At 42.0% G+C, this 22977-nt stretch overlaps 1 protein-coding gene across 7 annotated transcripts in view; it reads left to right on the top strand.

The window, feature by feature from the left end:
- Nucleotides 1-1173: 1173 nt before the first annotated feature.
- The window catches only part of SIRT5 (sirtuin 5), a 41402-nt gene continuing 19598 nt past the window's right edge, over nucleotides 1174-22977 (top strand). Inside the window, exons 1-4 of one of the 7 annotated variants that reach the window (XM_036350891.1) lie at nucleotides 1224-1569; nucleotides 2265-2329; nucleotides 17469-17618; nucleotides 21235-21368. In XM_036350891.1, the coding sequence (XP_036206784.1) occupies nucleotides 17504-17618; nucleotides 21235-21368 (249 nt within the window). In that variant the 5' untranslated portion in view covers nucleotides 1224-1569; nucleotides 2265-2329; nucleotides 17469-17503. Of the gene's footprint in view, nucleotides 1196-1223; nucleotides 1570-1795; nucleotides 1970-2074; nucleotides 2099-2264; nucleotides 2330-17468; nucleotides 17619-17762; nucleotides 17810-21234; nucleotides 21369-22203; nucleotides 22303-22977 lie in introns of those variants that run through there. The other 6 variants (XM_036350892.1, XM_036350890.1, XM_036350894.1 and 3 more) reach the window with 6 other exon arrangements.

Raw genomic sequence — 22977 nt, 5'->3', positions numbered from 1 at the left:
TCAACAGATTTTCTGCCTGGCAGTTACTTGACTTCCCTGGGCCTCAGTTGCCTCACCTGTAAAGCAGAGATAACAAAATCTGTTATACCACGTGGCGGGGGGATTTTAGTTGGCTAATACATGTGAAGTTCTTAGAAGTGTCTGTCACAAAGTAAGTTCCACATACAAGTTAGGGGGGAAATGGCAGCCAGATGTGAGGTCCTCCTCCAATGATCTTGGAACCTGTACTATCCTGAGGGGCCTGTAGGGGCCAGGGGGCTCCAAAGTGGGCTGAATTCCCAGCTAAACTGTGGGAAATGGTTGAAGTTTGATTGGGAAAAACAAATGTTAATGTAACTTTTTATTTTGCACCGGAGTTCTCAGACCACTGCTCTTTCGGATCCATTGGCATGCTCCAAAGCAAGTACATACATTCTAGAAAAGGTAGTCCTGGAGGTAAACTGGATTAAAGAAAAAGAAAGAGCCCTAACCGGTTTGGCTCCGTGGATAGAGCATCGGCCTGCGAACTGAAAGGTCCCAGGTTCGATTCCGGTCAAGGGCATGTACCTTGGTTTCGGGCACATCCCCAATAGGAGATGTGCAGGAGGCAGCTGATCGATGTTTTTCTGTCATTGATGTTTCTAACTCTCTATCCCTCTCCCTTCCTCTCTGTAAAAAATCAATAAAATATATTTTAAAAGGAAAAGAAAGATGCCGGATTTTAAGAGTCACCAGTCCTCGAAGCCCTGAAATTGTTTCCTTCGCACGGGCAGGGGTAAGGACCCCGACACCAGCACTCGGGTTTGGTGGGCTAGCCTGGGAACCCAATGAACCACCACTGAAAACTGATGTTCTGGGGAAAGCCCCAACATCTGAAACGTTCTGTCCTGATTTGTGCGATCCAGCTGTGGCTCAAGAGGGAAACAGGGAGTAATTCACGACATCACGACATATCTGGGAAGCTCTCAGAGACCAGGCTCGGCGCGGTCTCCTGCCTCGCTCCGCCGTCACCCAAACAGAAAAGCAAAGAAACGAATGTTAATGATGAACAAGTCCCGGAACGGCAGCCACCGCTCAGAAGCCCGGCAGGTGTGGGTCTCAGGCAGGGGCCGCGGCAGCCCGCGCAGTTGGTCGCTCCGCCCCGCCCGGCCCCGCCCCACCCCGCGGCCTCCTGCCCGCGCCTGCGCCCTGGCGCCGCCGCCGCCGCCTCCTGCAGGTGCGTGTCCGCGGGCCGGGTCCCGGGGCCTCTCAGCTCCCGCCCGGGTCCCGCCGACGACGCGCTCCCGCGGGCCGCGCGCAGCTCCCGGTGCGGACCCGGGCCCGGGTCGGAGCGCGCATGCGCAGCCAGTCTCTTCCCTCCCTCTCCCAGCCGCAGCCCCGTCCCCGCCCCACCCCCGCGCTCGGGGCTCCCGGCGTCGGCGGTTGGGCGGGGGAGGACGGGCGGATGCGCGGAGGGGAGCGGCCCGGCCTCTGCGGGAGGGCCTAGGCTCTTCGGCCCGGTGTCCTCTGGCCCCGCACCGGGGCGGCGGCTGCACGCGAGACCAGGGCGGGGGCAGGAAGCCAGGCTGCAAAGTAACGCGGCCCGAGCAGGTGGGCTGGTGGGCCGCTCGAGGGGGGCCCGGGAGCCCCTGCGCGGAGCGGAGCGCCCCCTCCGAGCAGTCACCCTGGTCACCGCAGCGTCCGGGTGGCAGAGGGTGGGGGCCTGGGGCAGCGCGGTGGCCGTGGGCCTGGGAGGCGGGTGGGATCGGGCAGAGTGTAAGGTGCAGATGTCAGGACAGTGACCAGCCTGGCCGCGGGGTGTGAGGGGGGCAGAAGCCGGCCGAGGAGGGTGATGCCCTAGGCTGTGCGGGTTGAAGGTCCGGGGACAGTTCGGAGCTTGGCCCTGTGGGTGGGAGCCGTCTGTCTGGAGCCCGGGGAGGAGGGGCCTCAGAGAGTTTGGTGGGAAACCAGGCGAGGGCGTCCCCGGGAGCCAGGAGAAGCAGGAGGAGAGGTGAGCAAATGGGTCAGAGACTGGACTTCATCGAGGTTTGACCTGGCGGAGGTCGCCAGTGACCTTGTCGGGAGCACGTGGTAGAGGAGGGCGGGGAAGGAGCCTGCCGGTGTTGACAGCCTGGGACTGGTGCGTTTCATAAGTTTAGCTCGTGGGTGTTCAAAGTATTTCTTGAACGCCTGTGTAAGTTTTGGGAGTTCCTTTGCAGTATATTTCTCATGAGCTTTCATTTTTTTGCGTGAAATATTTTTCTCTTGCATTCCTGATATAACCTTCCATTTATTATATTTTTCAGAATTAGTAGGTTGCCCCCTTTTTCCCACAGGGAACATACATTTTTCTTTTTTCCTACTTCCATAGGTGAGTTTCAGGTTTCACAAGAAAGCCTGGTTACACTGGGGACTGCCATTCCAGTGGTTCTCAACCTTCCTAATGCCGCGACCCTTTAAAACAGTTCCTCATGTTGTGGTGACCCCCAACCATAAAATTATTTTCGTTGCTACTTCATAACTGTAATTTTGCTACTGTTATGAATCCTAATGTAAATATCTGATATGCAGGATGTATTTTCATTGTTACAAATTGAGCATAATTAAAGCATAGTGATTAATCACAAAAACTATATGTAATTATATATGTGTTTTCCGATGACCTTAGGCGACCCCTGTGAAAGGGTCGTTGGACCACCAAACCGGTCGCTACTCACAGGTTGAGAACCGCTGCATTAGACTAATGCCAGTGTTTGGGAGCCTGTACCACCTCCAGAAAGCCTGTTTGATGAATGAGTTTATTTCCTCCCCTGAAGCTTGTCTTCTCCCCCTGAAGATACAATCAAGGCAGAATAATTGGTAGTTTCAGCCAGGGCAGTTTTCACCCTGGGGGTTTCTGAAGGGGATAACCTGAGTTCTCATTGCCCTGTGGCCTTTCCCTGTTCTTCTGGGAACCTCCTTTTACACTTGAACAGGGCTGTGAGCCTGTGGAAGGTAGGACCACTGCTCACTCCCACTCCCCCCGGAAAGCAGGTATATGTTGGCACTCAGACAATATTTTGTGGTAGCCTCTTTAAAACAGCCTTATGATCTGAGCATTTCTGATCTTGGAAATAAATTTCTGGTGGCACTGACCAGAAAAGATGCGAACATTTTGTTTTCATTCTCTACTTTGCTTATACATTTACTGAGAGATTTGCAGACCATCTTGTAAATTAACAGGAAATTTGGCAAAACAATTACCACATTTATTTAAAAAAACAACAACGTGTGAAATGTTGACTAATAAAACTGGTAGTAGAATGGATTTTGTAACCTGGCAGACCAAAATTTTCTCACTGGTTCATTATGTCAGCTATACATTAGATTTTCAGTAATAATTAGTATGATAAAAGATTTGAAATTCAAAAATACACAGAGCATTTTTAATTTTATACAATTCTTGAGTGTGTGTATACATGTATGTGTGTATATATAATACATGTATGTCATTAAACATAATTCACATGAGAACTTAAGCTATCGTTACAAAATACTTGCTGATTGCATTGCCTAGGCCAGTGGTCGGCCAACTGCGGCTTGGCAAACCATGGCTCGCGAGCCACATGCGGCTCTTTGGCCCCTTGAGTGTGGCTCTTCCACAAAATACCGACTTCTGCACATGGGCCACGAAGTTTCAATCACACTGTGCGTGCGTGCCCGCATGTGGTATTTTGTGGAAGAGCCACACTCAAGGGGCCAAAGAGCCGCATGTAGCTCGTGAGCCGCGGTTTGCCGACCACAGGCCTAGGCAAAGGATCTAGAAGCTAGTGATTTTTTGGAAATGTTGAAACATGAGCAAGTAAATCTTTTTTCTATTTTTTTACTTTGAGTTGAGTGCTCTGGTGAAAGTAATTATTATTACTTAATAATAAAAACATTTGAGTAAAGAAACTTAGATGAAAAATAGTAACATTTTAACCAGATAATACAAGTCCTAATGTTGTCAATCCTACAATTAAAAATTCCTTAATATTCTCTGACAACGCAACAAATTCAAACTCATGTTCAGAGTAGAATGAAGACTTGTCTTCATTGCACAGCTACTCAGCAGATGACCCATCCTTAGACCCTCATGTAGAAGAGTTACACTGATAGCAGCATAGTCAACTGGTTTATGTTGCTGCCTCTGCCTTGTAAGAGCATCCAAACCTGTAGTGAATTTTTATAAGAATTTATTGGAGCCCAAACTGATGACATTGCCAGAAAGCAAGTTCTCAAATTCTCTGGAGAATGAGATTTGCAGTTTCTTTTTCTTCTTTTTATTTATTGATTCTAGACACAGAGGGGGAGAGGGGAAGCAAGAGAGAAGCATTGATTTGTTGCTTCACTTATTTATACATTCACTGGTTGATTCTTATATGTACCCTGACTGGGGATTTGAACCCTCAACCTTGGTATATGGGGATGATGCTCTAACCAACTGAGCTATCCAGCCAGGGCCTGAAGTGTCTTTTTTTTAAAACTTCACCCCAGGATATGTTTAAATTGATTTTTTTTTTTTTTTTTTTTTTTTTTTAGAGAGGGGAAGGAAGAGAGATATAGAAACTTCCATGTGAGAGAGAAAAATTGTCTGGTTGCCTCCTGTATGCACCCCTCAAGGATCAAACCTGCAACCTTTTGGTGTATGGGATGACACTCCAACCGACTGAGCCACCTGGCCAGGGCTGCAGTTTCTTTTATGTATTGAAATTAAAGAGGTAACTAAGGAAGATTACATGAACAAGATTATATGCTTTCTTGAGGGTGATTATGCTTATTTCAAAGGTGTGTTAACCTAGATGCACAAAAACAATGGACAGGTCTTGTTTAAGGCAGAGATAAACCTCTTAACTAAAAAGTTATATGTCTGCAGTGTGACTACCCACCATGACATGCGTAGTAAAAATTTATGATGATCAGATCACCCTGTGAGGCTCCTTTCCTAGAACCCATTTTTCATCCATACTTCTGTTGATTATCTGTTATTTTTTATTCTCACCAAAGGATATTTTTTCCATTGATTTTTTAAAGTGGTTATCAGTTTTCTCATTTTTAAAAAATATATTTTTAATAATTTCAGAGAGGAAGGGAGAGGGAGAGAGAGACAGAAGCATCAATGATGAGAGATAATCACCTCCTGCATGCCCCACACTGGAGATTGAGCCTGCAACCCGGCATGTTCCCCGATCGGAAATCGAACTGTGACCTAGTTCATAGATCGATGCTCAACCAGAGCCACGCCAGCTGGGCCATTGATTTTTTTTTTTTTTTTTTTTTTTTTTTTAGAGAGAGTGGAAGGGGGGCAGGCAAGACAGAAGAGAGGGAGAGAGAGACATCAATGTGAGAGAAACAAATCCATTAGTTGCCTCCTGCACATGCCCTGCTTGGGGCTGGGGATGAACCTACAACCCAGGTATGTGCCCTTGACTGGGAATTAAACCTATAACCCCCTTTGATGCACAGGCTGACACTGTAACCACTGAGCACACCAACCAGGGCTTTGTTGATTGGTTTTTAAATCTTTAGGTTCTTTAAAATAAATATATATATATATATATATATATATATATATATATATATATATATATATATATAGATTTCAGAGAAAAGGGGAGAGGGAGAGATAGAAACATCAATGATGAGAGAAAATCATTGATCGGCTACCTCTTGCTTGGTTCCCACTGGGGATCAAGCCTGCAACCTGGGCATGTGCCCTGACTGGAATCAAACCATGACCTCCTGATTCATAGCTCCATGTTCAACCACTGAGCCACACCAGCTGGGCTTTAGGATCTTTTAAATTATTTTTCTTCTGGTTATTTCTCCATTGATATTTAAAGAGAATGGAAGGGAGAGAGAGAGCGACACATCGATTGGTTGCCTCTAGCACAGCCCTGACTGGGGCTAGGGATGGAGTCTGCAACCAAGGTACATGCCCTTGACCAGAATTGAACCCATGACTCTTCGGTCCGTGGGCCCACATTCAATTCACTGAGCCCAACCAGCTGGCCCTAAATTCTTTTTTTTTTAATTTTTTTTTTTAAATTAAATCTTTATTGTTCAGATTACTACATTTGTTCCTCTTTTTCCCCCCATAACTCCCCTCCTCCCAGTTCCCACCCCACCCTCCGCCCTCACTCCCCACCCACTGTCCTCATCCATAGGTGCATGATTTTTGTCCAGTCTCTTCCCCCATCCACTACACCCCTTTCCGCCCCTCCCCCCAAGAATAGTCAGTCCACTCCCTTTCTATGTCCCTGATTCTATTATGATCACCAGTTCATTCTGTTCATCAGATTATTTATTCACTTGATTCTTAGATTCACTTGTTGATAGATGCGTATTTGTTGTTCATAATTTGTATCTTTACCTTTTTCTTCTTCTTCCTCTTCTTAAAGGATACCTTTCAGCATTTCATATAATCCTGGTTTGGTGGTGATGAACTCCTTTAGCTTTTCCTTATCTGTGAAGCTCTTTATCTGACCTTCAATTCTGAATGATAGTTTTGCTGGATAAAGTAATCTTGGTTGTAGGTTCTTGGTATTCATCACTTTGAATATTTCTTGCCACCCCCTTTTGGCCTGCAAAGTTTCTGTTGAGAAATCAGCTGACAGTCGTATGGGTATTCCCTTGTAGGTAACTGAGTTTCTTTCTCTTGCTGCTTTGAAGATTCTCTCTTTGTCTTTTGCTCTTGGCATTTTAATTATGATGTGTCTTGGTGTGGTCCTCTTTGGATTCCTTTTGTTTGGGGTTCTCCGCGCTTCTTGGACCTGTAAGTCCATTTCTTTCACCAGGTGGGGGAAGTTTTCTGTCATTATTTCTTCAAATAGGTTTTCAATATCTTGCTCTCTCTCATCTTCTGGCACCCCTATAATTCTGATGTTGGTACACTTGAATCTGTCCCAGAGGCTCCTTACACTATCTTCATATTTTTGGATTCTTTTTTCATTTTGCTTTTCCGGTTGGGTGTTTTTTGCTTCTTCGTAATTCAAATCTTTGACTTGAATCTTGTGATCCTCTGGTCTGCTGTTGGGAGTCTATAATATTTTTTATTTCAGTCAGTGTATGCTTAATTTCTAGTTGGTCCTTTATCACAACATCGAGGGTCTCATTAGTTTTCTTGTACATCTCATTAAGTTTATCGGCAGTCTCTAGGAGACTCTTGAAAGACCTCAAAAGTGTGGTTTTGAATTCTATATCCAGCAGCCTGCTTTCCTCCAGTTCTGTCATTTGTGTCCTGTTTCTTTGTCTAGGCATTTTTTATGCTTCGCTGTGTCAATAGAGTGGCTTTCTGTGCTAAGTGTCCCAATTACCTGAGGTAGACACTCTTGGTGCACCCCCTTGTGGTCTTTGTGCACAGTCTTGTTGTAGCCAAGCCTGATTGTTGTAGGTAACACTGGTAGGGATTTGACCTCCAGGCCAATTGGCTTTGAGAATCAGCTGTGTCTGCAGTGGGAGAACTTCTGTCTTGGCTCTCTAGGGTGGCGCTAATCTAGCTTCTGCCTGAGGCTAACCAGCAAATGCCTCCGTGCAAGGCTTGGGCGGGGCGGGTCCCAGGGAATCAACAGGGTGGGCGGAGCAAGCAGTTATGGCTGCTCTCAGTCCTGTCCCCAGAGGCTCTGCCTCTCAGTGTCCCAGCATGCACTGCAAGCCCCTCGGAGAGAAAGCTGCCCTCAAGTTCCGACTGATGCCAGACAGTCCCGCTTCTCCCGTTTGAGTCTGGATCCCCAGAGACTCGCCCCGAATTGGAGCTCAGAGCCTGAGACTCCCTCCTGATTGAAACAGACAACCGCGCCCTCAGCCGCCAGCCCACTCCGCACTCACCTCCCCACCTTTGTATTTTCCGCACTGCACCTCCTCTGAGTCTCGGTATGCTTTTCTCTTTCCTTCTAGTTGTAGAATTTCCCCTCATCCAGCCTTCCTGTGGTTCTGGGTGATGTCCGTTCTGTCTTTTAGTTGTATTTTTGAAGTGGTTGTGCGAGGCAGCAATCTCCGGTGTTTACCTATGCCGCCATCTTGGTTTCTCCCTAAATTCTTTTTTAAACAATTTATCTTTATTGTTGAAAGTAATACAGATGTACCCCCCCCCCCCATTTACCCCTTCTAGCCTCCCTCCTCCCCCCTCCCCCCCCCCCCCCCCCCGCCCAGGCCTTCACCACACTATTGTCTGTTTCCATGGATGGTGCATATCCTATATAATAAAAGTCTAATATGTAAGTGTCCGGTCAGTCGGCCTTTCAACCAATTAAAGCATAATATGCTAATGATATGTTAAGGCCACTCAACCACTCATTATGACGTGCACTGACCACCAGGGGGCAGATGCTCTGACCGGTAGATTAGCTTGCTGCTGGAGCCTTCCTGTAGTCCCTCCCTGGCTGGCCAACCTTCCGCATCCCTCCCCAGCCCAATCATGCACCAGTGGGGTCCTTTGGCCTGCCTGCGCCCTCTCACAATTGGGGACCCCTCAGGGAATGTGGGAGAGCCGGTTTCCGCCCAATGGCAGAACAACTGGTCACTATGACGCACAGTGACCACCAGGGGGCAGCCACTCAAAGCAGGAGCTGCTCCCTGGTGGTCAGTGTGCTCCCACAGGGGGAGCGCCACTTAGCCAGAGGTCTGCTCAAGGCTGGCGAGCACAGCAGTGGTGGCGGGAGCCTTTCCCGCCTCAGCGGCAGCGCTAAGGATGTCCAGCTGCCAGCTTAGGCCCACCATCAGTTGGACATCCCCAGAGGGCTCCTGGACTGCTAGAGGGCACAGACCATGCTAAGGGAACCCCCCTCTTGTGAGTGCACTGGGCCTCTAGTATGCATATAAGTTCTTTGGTTAATCTCTCTCCATCCTACCCCCTCACCTCTGCCTTCCCTCTGAGATTTGACAGTCTGTTTCATGCTTCTATGTCTGTGGATCTATTTTGTTCATCAGTTTATTTTGTTCTTTAGATTCCACGTATGAGTGAGATAATGTTATACTCGTCTGACTGGCTTATTTTGTTTAGCATAATGCTTTCCTGGTCCCTCCATGCTATCTCAAAGGTTAAGAGATCCTTTAAATTCTTAATGACTTTTAAAATCTTACCTTCATGTCTGCCCTTGCCAGTGTGGCTCAGCTGGTAGGTCATTGTCCCAACCACTAAAAGGTTGCCAGTTCCATTCCCGGGGCACATTTCCTGGGTTGTGGCTCCATCCCCCATAGGGGACATTCAGGAAGCACCTGATCAATGCTTGGCACTCACACTGATGTTTTGGCCTCTCTCTCTCCCTCTCCTTTTCTCTCTCTAAAAATCAAGAAAAAAGCCCCCAGTGTGGCTCTGTTGCTTGAGCATGGTCTCATGAACCAAGAAGTCACCAGTTAGGCCTGGCTGGTGTTGCTCAGTGGTTGAGTGTTGACCTTTGAACCAGGAGGTTACAGTTCAATTCCAGGTCTGGGCACATGCCCAGGTTGTGGGCTCAATCTCCAGTGTGAGGAATGCAGGAGGCAGCCAATTGTTGTTTATCTCCCTCTCCCTTCCTCTCTCTAAAAAAGTAAAAAAACAAAAAACAAACAAACAAACAAACAAAAAAACACATTTAAAATATCAATAAAATATTTTTTTAAATGTAATTTAAAAAAAACAAAATAAAATCCTACCTTCATGTCTGAGGAAAAAATATGACAATTTATTCAGGAGTTATTCAGAATTCTTTGACCATAAATGGGAATGTTTGCTAACATTTAAAATTAACAGAAGAAGAAAATTTTCTAGATTAAATTAATGTCTCCTAATTAAAATATTATAAAGCAACAGTGGAATCAAACATCTTTGGGAGAAATAACTAAAGACATATATTAAGCTCAAAATGATAACGTAGTAACTTCATGCAACATGTAAGGAGCTTTTAGTAAAGTTAGACAGTACTGAGTACTTTAATCTTCACAGTTTTCAAGATGTGCAAGTTTAACAATATCATCTATGACAATATCTTAAAGCCTCAAATGGATCTGAGGAAACTGCTTTTTTTAAAATTTAACCTTATTGTTGAAAGTATTACAGATGTCCCCTTTTTCCCCCATTGGCCTACTTCATCCCACTCCACACACCCCCTCCCCAGGCCTTCCCAGCACTATTGTCTGTCCATGGGCTATGTGTACATGTTCTTTGGGAAAACGTATGCATATAAGTTCTTAGGGAAAAAAAACTTTTCTTGATAATTATTGAAGCTAGGTGATAGAACAATAACTCCTATTTTTATAGATGTTTAAATCTTTCCATAATTAAAAAAATAAACTATAGTAACACCTTACTTATCCATTACTAATGTATTCCGATAATTAATTTTTCCAACCAAATTGAAGCTTGCCAAAGCTAATCATGCCCCTGCTGGTTGAAAATCATGCCAAGCTATTTTCTCCCATGGGGTGATTTTCATGATGGTTGGGCATTCCATTGTTAGAGTCTACAAGCTGCTCACCAGAGTGGCCTTCCTGGTGGTGGTGTCTGAGTCTGCCCACCTTCTCCCCTGGTAACCAGTCAGCCAAGCGCCTTTTCTGACTCTGACCTAAATTCCCTGAGAAAATGACTCCAGGCAGCCAGAGGCTCTTGTCTCCTGAAGTGTTCTGGAAACCAGCACTACCCCATTTTCTCTTCAGTATTCCAATCTTCTCGTTTAGTTTTTTGTTTTGTTTTGTTTTGTTTTTTAAATTACAGCAGAGACAGGTTATAATGAAAATTTGTTGACATGCTTTCTTCTTGTCATTAAGTGAGGTTTATTGAAATACAATTTATATACTATAAAATTCACTCTATTATAAAGTTCTATGAGATTTGAAAAACAAGCACAAAATACATAGAATTTTTCATTGCTTTTTTTTATTGATTAAGGTATTACATATGTGTCTTTATCCCCCCCATTGCTCCCCTCCCCCCTCCCCCACTCATGCCCTCACCCCCCTGGTGTCTGTGTCCATTGGTTAGGCTTATATGCATGCATACAAGTCCTTTGGTTGATCTCTCCCCCTTACCCCCACCCCCCCATCTTCCCTCTGAGTTGTGATGGTCTGATCAATGCTACTGTGTCACTGGATCTATTTTTATTCATCAGTTTATGTTGTTCATTATATTCCACAAATGAGTGAGATCATGTGATATTTATCATTCTCTGACTGGCTTATTTTACTTAGCATAATGCTCTCCAGTTCCATCCTTGCTGTTGCAAATGGTAAGAATTCCTTCTTTTTTACCACAGCATAATTCCATTGTGTAGATGTACCACAGTTTTTTAATCCACTCATCTGCTGATGGGCACTTAGGCTGTTTCCAAATCTTAGCTATGGTGAATTGTGCTGCTGTGAACATAGGGGTGCATATATCCTTTCTGACTGGTGTTTCTAGTTTCATTTTTTCATGTCTCTGTCCAATTTTTCCCAACACCATTTATTGAAGAAACTGTCTTGACTCCACTGTCTTGTCTCCTTTGTCAAATATTAATTGAGCATAGTGGTTTAGGTCGATTTCTGGGTTCTCTGTTCTGTTCCACTGGCCTATATGTCTATTCTTGTGCCAGTAACAGGCAGTTTTGAGAACAGTGGCTTTGTAATACAGCTTGATATCTGGTATTGTGATCCCTCCTACTTTGTTGTTCTTTCTCAGGATTACTACAGCTATTCAGGGTCTTTTTTTATTCCAGATGAATATTTGGAGAAATTGTTCTATGTCTGTGAAATATGCCGTTGGTATTTTAATGGAGAGTGCATTGAATCTATAGATTGCTTTGGGTAATATGGACATTTTAATGATGTTGATTCTACCAATCCATGAACACGGTATGTTCTTCCATCTGTTTATGCCTTCCTCTATCTCTTTTTTCAGTGTCCTGTAGTTTTCCGGGTACAGGTCTTTTACCTCCTTAGTTAAGTTTATTCCTAGGTATCTTAATTTTTTTGGTGCGATGGTAAATGGGATTGTTTTTTTAATCCCTCTTTCTGTAAGTTCACTATTGGTGTATAAAAATACCATAGATTTCCTGGCGTTAATTTTGTATCCTGCTACATTGCTAAATTCATTTATTAAGTCTAATAATTTTTTGATGGCATCTTTAGAGTTTTCTATGTACAGTATCATGTCATCTGCGAATAATGACAGTTTTACGTCTTTTCCAATTTGGATGCCTTTTATTTCTTCTTCTTATCTAATTGCTATGGCTAGCACTTCCAAAACTATGTCGAAAAGGAGTGGTGAAAGTGGGTATCCCTGTCTCGTTCCTGTACTTAGGTGAAATGGTTTTAGTTTTTGCCCACTGAGTATGATGTTGGCTGTAGGTTTGTCATGTAAGGCTTTTATTATGTTGAGGTATGATCCCTCTATTCCCATTTTGCTGAGAGTTTTTATCAAGAAAGGGTGTTGGATTTTGTCAAATGCTTTTTTTGCATCAATTGATATGACTGTGATTTTTATCTCTCAGTTGTTTATGTGATGTTTCACATTTATTGTTTTGCAGATATTGTACCATCCTTGCATCTCTGGGATAAATCCTACATGGTCATGGTGTAAGACAGTGATGGCGAACCTTTTGTGCTCGGCGTGTCAGCATTTTGAAAAACCCTAACTTAACTCTGGTGCTGTGTCACATATAGAAATTTTTTGATATTTGCAACCATAGTAAAACAAAGACTTATATTTTTGATATTTATTTTATATACTTAAACGCCATTTAACAAAGAAAAATCAACCACAAAAAATGAGTTTGCGTGTCACATCTGACACGCGTGTCATAGATTTGCAATCACTGGTGTAGGATCTTTCTGATGGTAATGCTGGATCCGATTTGCTAGAATTTTGTTAAGAATTTTGGCATCTGTGTTCATGAGGCATATTGGCCTGTAATTCTCTTTCATTGTGTTGTCTTTATCTGGTTTTGGTATTAGGGTAATGCTGGCTTCATAGAGTGAGCTTGGAAGTGTTCCTTCTTTTTGAATTTTTTTTGAATAGTCTGAGAATAGGTTTTAGTTCTTCTTTGAATGTTTGGTAAAACTCCCCTGTGAAGCCACCTGGCTCAGGCTTTTGTTTGCTGGAAGCTTTTTGATGACTGCTTCAGTTTCCTCCATAGTTATTGGCCTATTGAGATTTTTAGATTCTTCCTGATTGAGTTTTGCAAGGTTGTACTTTTCTAGGAATATGTCCATTTCATCTAGGTTGTCTAGTTTGTTGGAATAGAGTTTTCATAGTATTTTTTAACAATCCTTTGTATTTCTGTAGGTCTCTTGTTATTTCACTTCTTCTATTTCTGATTTTGTTTATTTGGGTCCTCTCTCTTTGCTTCTTGGTAAGCCTGGCTAGAGGTTCATCAACCTTGTTTATCCTTTCAAAGAACCAGCTCTTGGTTTCATTGATTTTTATTTATTTATTTATTTATTTTTGGTGTCTATGTCATTTATTTCCACCCTAATCTTTATTATCTCCTTCTTTCTGCTCACTCTGGGCTTTTCTTGTTGCTCTCTTTCTAATTCTTTAAGTTATAGAGTTAGATGATTTATTACCATTTTTTCTTGTTCTCTGAGGTAGGTCTGTAGAGCTATAAACTTCCCTCTCAGGACTGCTTTCATTGTGTCCCATTGATTTTGGATTGTTGTGTTTTCATTGTCATTCATTTTCAGGATGTTTTAAATTTCTTCTTTGATCTCTTTGGTAACACAATCATTGTTTAATAGCATGCTATTAAGCTTCCAAGTGTTTGAATTTTTTTATTTTTTTTATTATAGTTTATTTCTAAGATTATGCCATTGTGATCTGAGAAGATGCTTGATATGATTTCAATCTTCTGGAATTTGGAGAGACTTTGCCTGTGACCCAATATGTGGTCTATCTTTGAAAATGTCCCATGTGCACTTTAGAAGAGCATATATTCCGTGGCTTTGGGGTGAATTGTTCTGAAGATGTCAATTAAGTCCATCTGATCTAGTGAGTCATTTAGGATTGCTGTTTCTTTGCTGATTTTTTGTTTAGAGGATTTATCCAGTGATGTCAGTGGTGTATTAAAGTCTCCTATTATGATTGTATTGTTGTTAATCTCTCCCCTGATATCTTCCAGGAGGGTTTTTTTTTTTTTTTTTAATGTATTTGGGTGCTCCTGCATTGGGTGCATACTAGTATATGTTTACCAGGATTATATCATCTTGTTGTATTGATCCCTTTAGTATCCTTATCTCTTGTTATGGCCTTCACTTTGAGGTCTATTTTGTCAGATATAAGTATTGCTACCCCAGCTTTCTTTTACTTTCCATTTGCCTGATAGATATTTTTCCATCCCTTCACCTTCAGTCTCTGTGAGTCCCTTGTTCTTAGTTGGATCTCTTGTAGACAGCATGCATATGGGTCATGTGTTGTTTTTTTTTAATCTATTCAGCCACTCGATGTCTTTTGATTGGAGCATTTAGTCCATTTACATTTAAAATTATTATTGAAAGGTACTTGTTTGTAGCCATTTTTATTTTTTGTGCCTGTGTTCCTTCTTCCCTTTTTATTTCTTCTTTTTATACCAGTCCCTTTAACATTTCTTGCATTGCTGGCTTGGTAGTGATAAACTCCCTTAGCCTTTTTTGTCTGTGAAGCTCCTTATTTCCTCTTCAATTTTGAATGAGAGCTTTGCTGGATAGAGTATTCTTGGATTTAGTCCCTTGCTTTGCATCACTTTGTAAATTTCTTTCCATTCCTTTCTGGCCTGATGTGTTTCTGTTGAGAAATCATTTGATAATCTAATGGGATATCCCTTGTAGGTAACTTTCTGTCTCTCTCTTGCAGCCTTTAAGATTCCCTCTTTGTCCTAAACGTTTGCCATCGTAATTATGATGTGTCTTGATGTGGGTCTTTTCGGGTTCATCTTGTTTGGGACTCTATGTGCTTGTGTGCCTTTTTTCTTTTCCTCATTAGGGAAGTTTTCTGATATTATTTCTTCAAATAGGTTTTCTAACCCTTGTTCCTCTTCCTGTCATTCTGGCACCCCTATTTTTCATTGCTTTAAAAAAGTTTCTTGGGCCTACTTGTCTCCTCCCTCCCCCGGACCCTGAAAACCACAGATGTGATTTCTCTACTTACAGTTTTGCCTTTTCAGAATATCATATAAATGGGAAGCATTTGAAATCTTGCTCCTGGCATATGTCATCAGTTTGGCTCACATAAACTTTTATAAATATTTATTCTCTACAGGTTTGGATGTTTCTTACCTTCACATTATACGCTAGAAAGGGCATGGTGGTGAAATTGACAAAAGGGTGCAAAAGTAAACATGGTTGGAAGAGACTTCTCTAAGGAAATGATATTTAAGCTGAGATGTAATGCATGAGAAGGGCCAAGGGAATTATATAATGGCAAAAAGAAAATCAGGTACAGAGAACCTGAGCAGAGGCTAAATAAGGGTATGGTAGGCAACACATTGAATGCAGGAACAGATATGAGAAGTGAGTTATATTCTATGTAACCCAACATTAAAGAGATTTGCAGAAATGTAATCAATACCACTCCTTTAAGTACATTTTTGTTATTGTTGAAAATATAGTTCTTTTTTTTTGTTTTGTTTTGTTTTTGTTGTGAGTGAATGTTTATTTAGTCCATCCAATTTGAGGGAAATGACAATATAATATTAAGACTTTTGATCCCTAATGGCCAACAGATATATGAAAAGACGCTCTCAACTTCAGTAGCTGCTGGGGTCCAACCCCAGCAGGTCTAGGGGTCCCCAAAGGTGTGGACGGAATCGGTGAAGAAGGAATGACATAGAGGCAGCGTTCAGTTGATCAGCAGCCTAGCCAGGATCTCTAGCCAAGTTCTAGTCAGGATCTCCAGCGAAGTTCTGGTTAGGATCTCCAGCCAGGTTCTGTGTCCATGTTCTCTTGCTAGGTTCTCCAGCCAGGTTCTCCAGGTTCTCCAGCCAGGTTCTGTAGCCATGTTCCCTCGCTAGGTTCTCCAGCCAGGTTCTGTCCAGGTTCTCCAGCCAGGTTCAGTCACCAGGTTCTAGTCAGGTTCTCTTGCCATGTTCTATCCAGGTTCTGTCTCTAGGTTCTTCAGCCAGGTTCTCTCGCTAGGTTCTGTCTCTCTCTTTTTTTAATAAAAATATGTAATGGGTTAAAAAAAAAGAATATCTCAATGGTCACAAACATGTAGCCTTTCACTTAGTATAATGCTTATCTTTATCTTCCTTTTTTTAAAGAAAACTTTATTTTGAAATATTTGTAAGTTTACAGATATGTTGCAAATATGTACACAGAGTTCCCACATACTATTCACCCAACTTCCCCTAAGGTTAATATCTGACATAATTACAGTACAGTGGTCTGAACAAGGACATTTACATCTATACCATACTATTAACTAATTTTCAGACTTCATTCAAATTTTGTCAGTTATCTCACTAAAGATCTTTTTCAAGTTTTGAATCCAATCTAGGATATCACATTGCATTTAGTTGTCCTGTTTCTTCAGTCTCCAACCTGGGACAAGTCCCCAGTCTTTATCTTTCATAACCTTGATAACATTTTTAAAGAGTATTAGCCAGTTTTGCTGTAGAATGACCCTCAATTGGGATTTTTCTGATGCTTTCTTATAATTAAATTGAGCAAATGCATTTTGGGGGGAAAATACAACACAAATGATGTTTTGCCCTCCTCATTGCATCCTACCAGGAGGGTACATGAAGTCAGTGTCTTATTACTGGGGGATTGACTTTGACTACTTGGTTAAGATAGTGTCTGCCAGGTTTTTCCACTGCAGGTTACTATTATCTAATTCTTTAAAAATTCATCCATGTTGTTTTATGTATTAGCAGTTGGTTCTTTATTGCTGAACAGTATTTCATTGCATGGATAGATCACAATTTGTTTACCCATTTATATGTTGATGGCCATTTGAATTGCTTACAGTTTTTGGCCTCGCACTATCTCATAGGCCTTGGTGTTCTCCTATTAAACATAAATAATTTCACAGAACACCTTTATCCTGTTTATTGTCATAAAAATATTTTTTATGCTTACTTTAGTTCTCAGAATTTACATTCTTATAGAACAGTATTTTAACCAAAAAATGAGAGGCCAATGATTTTCACACCTTTTTAAAAGCAGCTGAAGCTGTTTTTCAAATGAATTCTCACATCTAACCCCTTCTCAATCTTCTAAGGCAGATTCTCAGATTTGAGCATCAGAATCACCTGGACACAAATGTGGGCCCCCATCCCCAAAATGTCTGATTCATGGGCCTGGGGTGGAGCCCAAGACTTTGCATTTCTAATAAAATCTCAGGTGGTTCTGTTGCTGCTGGTCTGGGGAACCACACATGAGAACCACTGCTCCAGGGCATGTAGGTGCTCTTGAGAACCAATTGAAAACAGCTGAATACCATGAAGATCTAACACTAAAAATATTGTGAAGGCCTTTATATATAATATATGTACATATATAATGTATATTTGTAAAATACAATTATTTTCTGATTGTTTCTATTTGTTTTTGTGATTTTTCTGAAGTCCATCTCAAGAATTAATACTATAAAGAAAACCTGATGGGACTTCTTCAGATTGTCCCCAGCCGATTAATTTCCCAACTGTATTGTGGATTGAAGTCTCCAGTTGCCACAGGAACCAAGATTTGCCTAACAATGGCTCGTCCAAGTTCAAGTAGGTCTTTCTTAGCCTGCCATCTCCTCATCTCTAATGGAATTTGAAGTACCTGAAAGTTCCTACACTTTGAGGGGAATGATTATATTGAAGTGGGTGCTGGGCAAGATTTTGGAGGAGGCCATTCTGTCCTTTTCTCCTTAGGCAACCCCCTTCCAAGACAGGTCAGAGATGATCTCTTAATAGTTAAGGTAAGTCTGTTTAAGAATTTGTTGCTTCTCATAAAATATTTGCACTTAAGCCTTTCACACATTATTTGTATTTCAAACCCTTCATCTCTCTGCAGGGGAGAAAAGCTGTTGATTGTCCTACAGGGTAATATTGGATTAAATTTTTTACTGGTTAGAAATGATTTGTATCTCTAACCAAACACAAGCAACCAAAGCCAAACTTGTAAGATAGGTGCTGGTGAGAAGGAAAGAGGTTTATTCAAGTGCTGGCAACCTGAGAAGATGAAGGACTCTCATCCCAAAGATCATCTTAACATCTCAGTGCAGGCGGAGGTTTTTATTAGGAAGGAGAGGGAAAGCAGAACAAAGAAATCAGGGGTAGGTGGGGTTGAAAGTTCCCTATATGTAAGTAAGCACAGTCCATTCCCAATGATTATCTTAAAGCTGGTCAAGTGGAGGACATTTTTATGGTCGAGAGTAAGCAAGTCTCCTGGAGCCAGCATGTCCTTCCCTGAAGCTAGTTCCTGTTATATGCTCAGAAAGCTGCTAGCAATTTATGGCAGGCATGACAAGCCTGGCCTTTGTTTTAAGGCATCTATCCTCTTCCCTGATTTGGGGAAATTATATGTTATTTAATCAAGAAGGTTATTTTGTTGATTAGCATAAGATTTCATGTATCCTCTGTAAATCTCTACCTGACAAAAACCTACAAGTTAACATATCTGGGCCCTTCCTCTGTAGTGGGTATAGAGTTTAACAGATTTATGTAATAAATGATCCCTGTTAAACAGTTCTTCAATGTGGCTTTGAAAGGCCAAGTTGAACTCTTTTTGCCTCATTTTCAACTTTTGGATAACTTTTTCTAATATTACAAGTCTGCTGAATTGTAATAATACCTCCTTCCATTTTGCCCAATCTTAGGAACAATAAAGAGCCCAAATAACCCAGTTCCACTCATCTGTCCAACCCTTGGTGTTCACAGCTATGCAGGACAGGCTGCTAGAGGCTGTGGTGGGACCCAGAAGCCTGTGCTTGACAAAAAGTGGGTCACCTGGGTCTGAAACTGTAAAACATGCTGGTGTGTTTTCCTTGAGCAGTTAGGAAATGCCGTCTATAACACAGCTTTAACATTATTATAGCTTACATCCTGTTTTCCAAAAACCAAACCTGAGTTGACTTCTTTATCTGTTTCTAGAAATTGCTTAAAGTGGTACCTTAGCAGAGCTCACTCTGACCTGGGAATCTATTCATCAAAAGGATGACAGACTTTACATTTGAGGTAGAAAAGGCATTCAGAGCAGGGGAAAGTTTTATGGGTGAACTTTGAAGTCCTTAAATATGTTTGTATGGTTCAACTCAGGAGTCATATAAATAGCTACAAGATGTAGTTAGCATCTTGTTCTCTCAGTGGATAGATCGGACTACAAACTCTGGTCCACTCAGATTAGATATTTTTTTCAGAAATATTCTTGGTTGGACAGCTTTAGCAGGCCTTATTTTTCACATCAGTCCATTTCTGAAAGGTATGTGAGGGTAGGCAGAGTGTTAACATGGCTGGCAGGTAGTTGGGCTGGTTATACCTAAAGGCAACAGTGTGCCTGAGCCATCTTCATTCCTTTGAGCCTTGCTGCCAGAAAAGTGATCCCAGAGAGCTCCAGGAATGTGGCCATCAGGGAACTGGAGCCTCTGCTTTTCTGTTTCTGAAACCAGTTCCATCTCTTAGTGTATGCTCAGTCAGCCCAAAGGTTAACCTTGGTTGCCATTGGAAGACCAGAAAGTCCACTCCATCAGCTGTGGGACTCACTTCCATTTTTGCTGAACTTTTCTGTTAGCACAGGTTGGCCACTCCTAGATGTCTGCTTTGTGGCCCAGGCCAGCCCCAGGCAGTGCTGGTCTGGCACTTGCTTTTCCAGGTAGAGGGCAGAGAGGGAGTCTCACTTCTCCCTGAAGTTTATGCTCAGCTCTGTACGGCTTACATCTGGCTTGCTGGAGCTAAGCACTTACCCCTCGCATGAGGGCCTGCAGAGCCGCAGGTTCTGTGAGAGAAGGGTGTTGCTCTCAGCCATATGCTGGGTCCTGACCTAATACTCTGCCACCCAAGAGACACAGTGGCACTGTCAAATCTGACTCCTTGTTCTTATCCTGGGATGAGGACATTCTCTTCAGGGGCAAACTCATCTTGTGACCCATGTAAAGTGCTTGGCACAGCCAGGGGTGCAATGAGCCCTCACTCTGTAATGGCTACTGCCTGTGTTGGTCTGAGATCAGGGTAGAATGCCTGAAGGTGCAGAGCAAGGCCTTTGATCTAGAGGGCAAGCCATGGTCTGTGACTATGATTACGTGCTGCCGTGTTATTCTCTATGTTCAATTCCCTTTTGTTACCCCAAGTCTCTGATGACATCTTGTTAAAAAGTCTAGCTCTTATTTGAGCCATAAAGGAAAAAGTCACGTGTCTAGGTTTAGAGCACAGCATTTGTTCACAGGGGAGGGGCCCTCATCCTGACCTTTGGTAGTGATGCTGAAAGAAGGTAGGATTCTTTCGCGTGCGCGCGCGCGCGCACACACACACACACACACACACACACACACAACTTGTCTTTACTTTCTTTACTTTCATGAAGGAAGTTGCATTCCCATCCATTAATCTTCATAGCAGCCCTGTTCTGGGGAGGACAGTATTGTGCACACTAAATTGCCAAGGGAGCCCAGGATAGCAGAAGGTCAGTGATTCACAGAAGATCTCACACATGAGTGGAGGTGGAGCTGATTCAGAGCCAGTGCTGTGTGCCTGAAGGCCCTGCTTCTTTCTTAAGATGTTGTACATTCACACATCAAGGGCGTGGATAGCGTTTTCATGATACAGGAATGATTTTTATTTGAGTATCTTAAAGTATAATTTCACACAAGGTCAAGTTTCAAAATATAGATATCTCCTGCTTTTCCAAAGTTTGCTCTACACCAGCGGTCGCCAACCGGTGGTCCATGAGGTCCAAAAGGTTGGCAACCACTGCTCTACACCACTTCACTATTACAAAAAACTAAATTAGTATCTGTTTTCGCTAACCAAAAGAAAACTGAAGAGGATTTTGCATTGAAAAAAGGTTTAAGACAAAAATAGCATTCAGCATTAGTCTTGCAGCGAGTTACAGAGACAGGGCACACCCCAGCAGCAAGAGGGCCCCCCAAGCTCCTTCTCTGGAAGCTAGATTCAGCATCAAGCACTGCAGCTTTGAACTGTGTCTGTGAGCATCTGTGCTTTATCTCCACTTATTTTGTGCATCCATTAGCAAAACGTGCCCTAAGGTAGTTGCTTCTCTGCTTTATGCAAGTTTTCATAAGAAACACTCTAGTTTCAGAGAGCAGGGGAAACCTATGCAGATGATTGGTATGAGATATAAATATCCAAATGGTGCACTGGATTGATAAAGATTTTATTCTCTCTTTAGGTATGGCCGATTTTCGGAAACTTTTTGCAAAAGCAAACCACATAGTCATCATTTCAGGGGCTGGTATTAGTGCTGAAAGTGGGATTCCAACTTTCAGAGGAGCCGGAGGTTATTGGAGGAAATGGCAAGCTCAGGTTAGTAGTGTTTCCAGAATATTAAGAGGATGTTCTGAAAGAAACCATAACAGAGTTTGACTCAGAACCTAATGATGGCTGAAACCCAGAGAGCAAAGTTTTGAAATTGGCAGTGACTCTTGTCCTGTTCATTTTGGCATCGACACATGTCCATGTGATTAAGATCTGAGATTTAAGCAAAGCAGCCACGTCCCTTATTTTTTAGGTAAGTATAATTTGCATTTTTTCAGATAAAAAAAGTAGAATCAGAAAACCTTGATTAGCATAATTCATTACTATAGATATTGAAATTAAGGATTACACATTTTTAAAGTTTCTGTGAACTTTTCATATTAACATTGAAGTTGAATTCTTGAAGACCTAGAGCTTAATATTCAAAACTTTATATGAAGGCCATTAGAAATTAAGTTCTTTGGGGGTGTGGATTTTTCAAAAAAAAAATTTATTGAGGTATATTAGCCATACAATAAAATTCACCCATTTTAAGTACACAATTCAGTAACTTCTAACAAGTGTATACAGAGTGTAGCTACTACCAAGATCACATGTGGAACATTTCTGTACCCCGGATTATTCCGTCAGGCCCTCTGCAGTCAGTCTCCTGCACTCCCCCCGGCAATCCCTAATTTTGAGGGCAGGGAATTTTGTCGGTTTCATTCATTGTTCCTTCCCCAGCTCTGAGAACTCTGGAACAATGTAAGTGCTTAATAGATGTTTCTTGGTTGAATGAAAGCAATCATAAATAATTACTTCAATACTTGACTTCCAAATTTAGCAGGTGATTTCTTATTGAGTGAAGGGTTAATGAACCTGCCCTTCTTTCCTGAATGAAAGGTCTCAGGATGGCAAATGTTTAGGACAACCATGTCAAACTGCCGCCCGTGGGCCACATGTGACCCACAACGAATATTTTTGGGGCCCAGCCAATGTAATGGTATGTAAGAAACGTTTTAATAAAAATTTCATTACTTAATTTTTACAATATTCCATTATACATAATTATTAATAACTACAACATTTGCTAATGACTGATTATTATAATCATGTTGCGTTCATTTCCCTTACGCACCTTACATGACTTATGCTCCTTATGCACAAGTGCACCATTTCTCTCCACTAATACTAGCAGCAAATATTTTAGCTACCGATTGCCATGTCATTGGTCTTATACTGACTTGTTTGGTGTGAAAAACAGGAAATATTTCACTTTCAGAGAACAAGTGTTATGCTTATTAATTTGTGCACTTATTCAGTGTCTGGTAAGTTAATGTTCAAGAAAAATATTAATGTTTATTAAAATGTTCTATTATTTTATGTTAACAATCACTCATTTATTTCAGCCCTTTGTATTCAGCATGTCTCTATAGAAATAAACCTATGTTTCTATGAAAATTGAAGCTTTTGTTTTTTTGAGGCCCACATAAACTTGCTCCTTGTTTACTTGGCCCATGTTAGCCTTTGAGTTTGACATGCTTGGTTTAGGACAGTGGTCGGCAAACTCATTAGTCAACAGAGCCAATGTCAACAGTACAACGATTGAAATTTCTTTTGAGAGCAAAATTTTTTAAACTTAAACTATATAGGTAGGTACATTGTTATTAACTTAATT

The sequence above is a fragment of the Myotis myotis genome, unplaced genomic scaffold (genome assembly GCF_014108235.1).
Source record: "Myotis myotis isolate mMyoMyo1 unplaced genomic scaffold, mMyoMyo1.p scaffold_m19_p_2, whole genome shotgun sequence".
Taxonomy (NCBI): domain Eukaryota; kingdom Metazoa; phylum Chordata; class Mammalia; order Chiroptera; family Vespertilionidae; genus Myotis; species Myotis myotis.
Note: the sequence above shows the minus strand (reverse complement) of the source record. Positions and strands in the feature narration are given on the sequence as shown.